Source organism: Myotis brandtii, unplaced genomic scaffold, assembly GCF_000412655.1.
Source record: "Myotis brandtii unplaced genomic scaffold, ASM41265v1 scaffold940, whole genome shotgun sequence".
In the NCBI taxonomy this organism is placed as follows: domain Eukaryota; kingdom Metazoa; phylum Chordata; class Mammalia; order Chiroptera; family Vespertilionidae; genus Myotis; species Myotis brandtii.
This window is the reverse complement of record NW_005371877.1, coordinates 547,627-549,101: the sequence shown is the minus strand read 5'-3', so window position 1 is coordinate 549,101 and position 1,475 is coordinate 547,627. Positions and strand designations below refer to the sequence as shown.

The 1,475-nt window shown below is 66.7% G+C and overlaps 1 protein-coding gene across 1 annotated transcript in view; it reads left to right on the top strand.

Annotated features, from left to right (window-relative positions):
• The first annotated feature begins 421 nt into the window (after positions 1–421).
• TSPAN32 (tetraspanin 32) overlaps positions 422–1,475 on the top strand; it is a 17,110-nt gene continuing 16,056 nt past the window's right edge. Inside the window, exons 1-2 of the mRNA XM_014533100.1 lie at positions 422–501; positions 1,368–1,471. Coding sequence (XP_014388586.1) covers positions 436–501; positions 1,368–1,471 — 170 coding nt within the window. The 5' untranslated portion in view covers positions 422–435. The remainder of the gene's footprint in view (positions 502–1,367; positions 1,472–1,475) is intronic.

Sequence of the window (1,475 nt, the reverse complement as noted above, 5' to 3'; positions counted from 1 at the left end):
AATGTGTCGCAGAAGACAGCACTTCCAGAGTGAGGTCCCAGCGAGGCCTGCTCCCAGCATACCCCCCGCCCCCCAAGACTGGGGCTGGGGCAGGACTCGCACACTCCCCAGACGGGGAGCTCACCCCCTACCCAGGCGCCCTCTCCTACTCACCCACCTCCTCCCAAGGTGTCCTCGTGGCCACACCTGGAACCAGGCCGTGTCCTGCTGGGCCAGGCTGGGGCAGCCGGGTGGCAGCGCTGGCCTCGCCGCCCCTCCCCTTCCTGCCCGCCCTTCCGGGCACCCGCTCAGTCCTCCGGGTGTGTTGACAGGTGGGCGGGCTCAGTCTACCTCCTGGGAGGGCAGCTGTGGCTGAGTCCCGCCCAGCTGAAACCCCAGGGGAAGGGAGAGGGGGGAGAGGAGGGAGGAGAGGGGAGGAGAGGAGAGGCGACCACCATGGGCCCTCGGAGTCGAGTCAGGGTGGCCAAATGCCAGATGCTGGTCACCTGCCTCTTTGTCCTGGTAACAGGCAGGTTGGGGGGAAGGGGGGGCCTCAGGGGAGAGGGTGGCGGCCGTGTGACTAGGCCTCCAGCACAGCGGCTCCCCCACATTGGGGTGGCTGCCCCTGTGGGTGGTGTCTGCGCCCCCACCGGACAACCAAATGCCTGGAGGAGGCCTGGGTGGCGGGTGCACTAGGGTGGATGGGGGTGATGCCTGGGGGTTGCTCTCACAGGGAGGACCGGGGCTGGGACTGGGGGACCCACTCCCCACTGTGCAGAGTGAGCCAAGGCCCCTGGTTGTGTCTTGGGGGGGGGGGTGTGAGTGTGTGTGTGTTGGCATGTGAGTGTGTGTATGTGTGTGTCAGTCTGTGTGTGTGTGTGGGGGGGGTGTCTGTGTGATTGTGTGTGTGTGTGTCAGGGTGTCTGTGTGGGTGTGTTGGGGTGCCTGTGCCGGGGAATCTGTGTGTGTGGGGGGGTGTCTGTGTGGGTGTGTGTTGGGGTGCCTGTGCCGGGGAATCTGTGTGTGTGGGGGGGGTGTCTGTGTGGGTGTGTTGGGGTGCCTGTACCGGGGAATCTGTGTGTGTCGTAAGCCCAGGGAGCCTCTCCCCACAGCAGCCTGACAGTGAATGGAGGGGTGTGAGACCGCCAGGCCCCGCCCGCTAGACACCAGGCAGGCCCCGCCCCCTAGATAACAGAAGGCCCCTCCCCCTAGACAACGGGGGGTGTCTGTGTGGGTGTGTGTTGGGGTGCCTGTACCGGGGAATTGGTGTGTGTCGGGGGTACCTGGGCAAAGGCCTCCCTGAGACCACCCAGGGCGCCTGGAGCTGAGCCTGTCTCGTGTGAGACCAGGAGGCTGGAGGGAGCCCCACTCTGGTTCTGCGCCCCCAGCTGCTGGGCCTCCTGGCGGCCACCATGGCGGCTCTCACCTACTTCGGGGCCCACTTCGCCGTCTTCAGCCGTGTGTCCCCGGAGGGCTCCTCCTACCCGGCCCTCCAC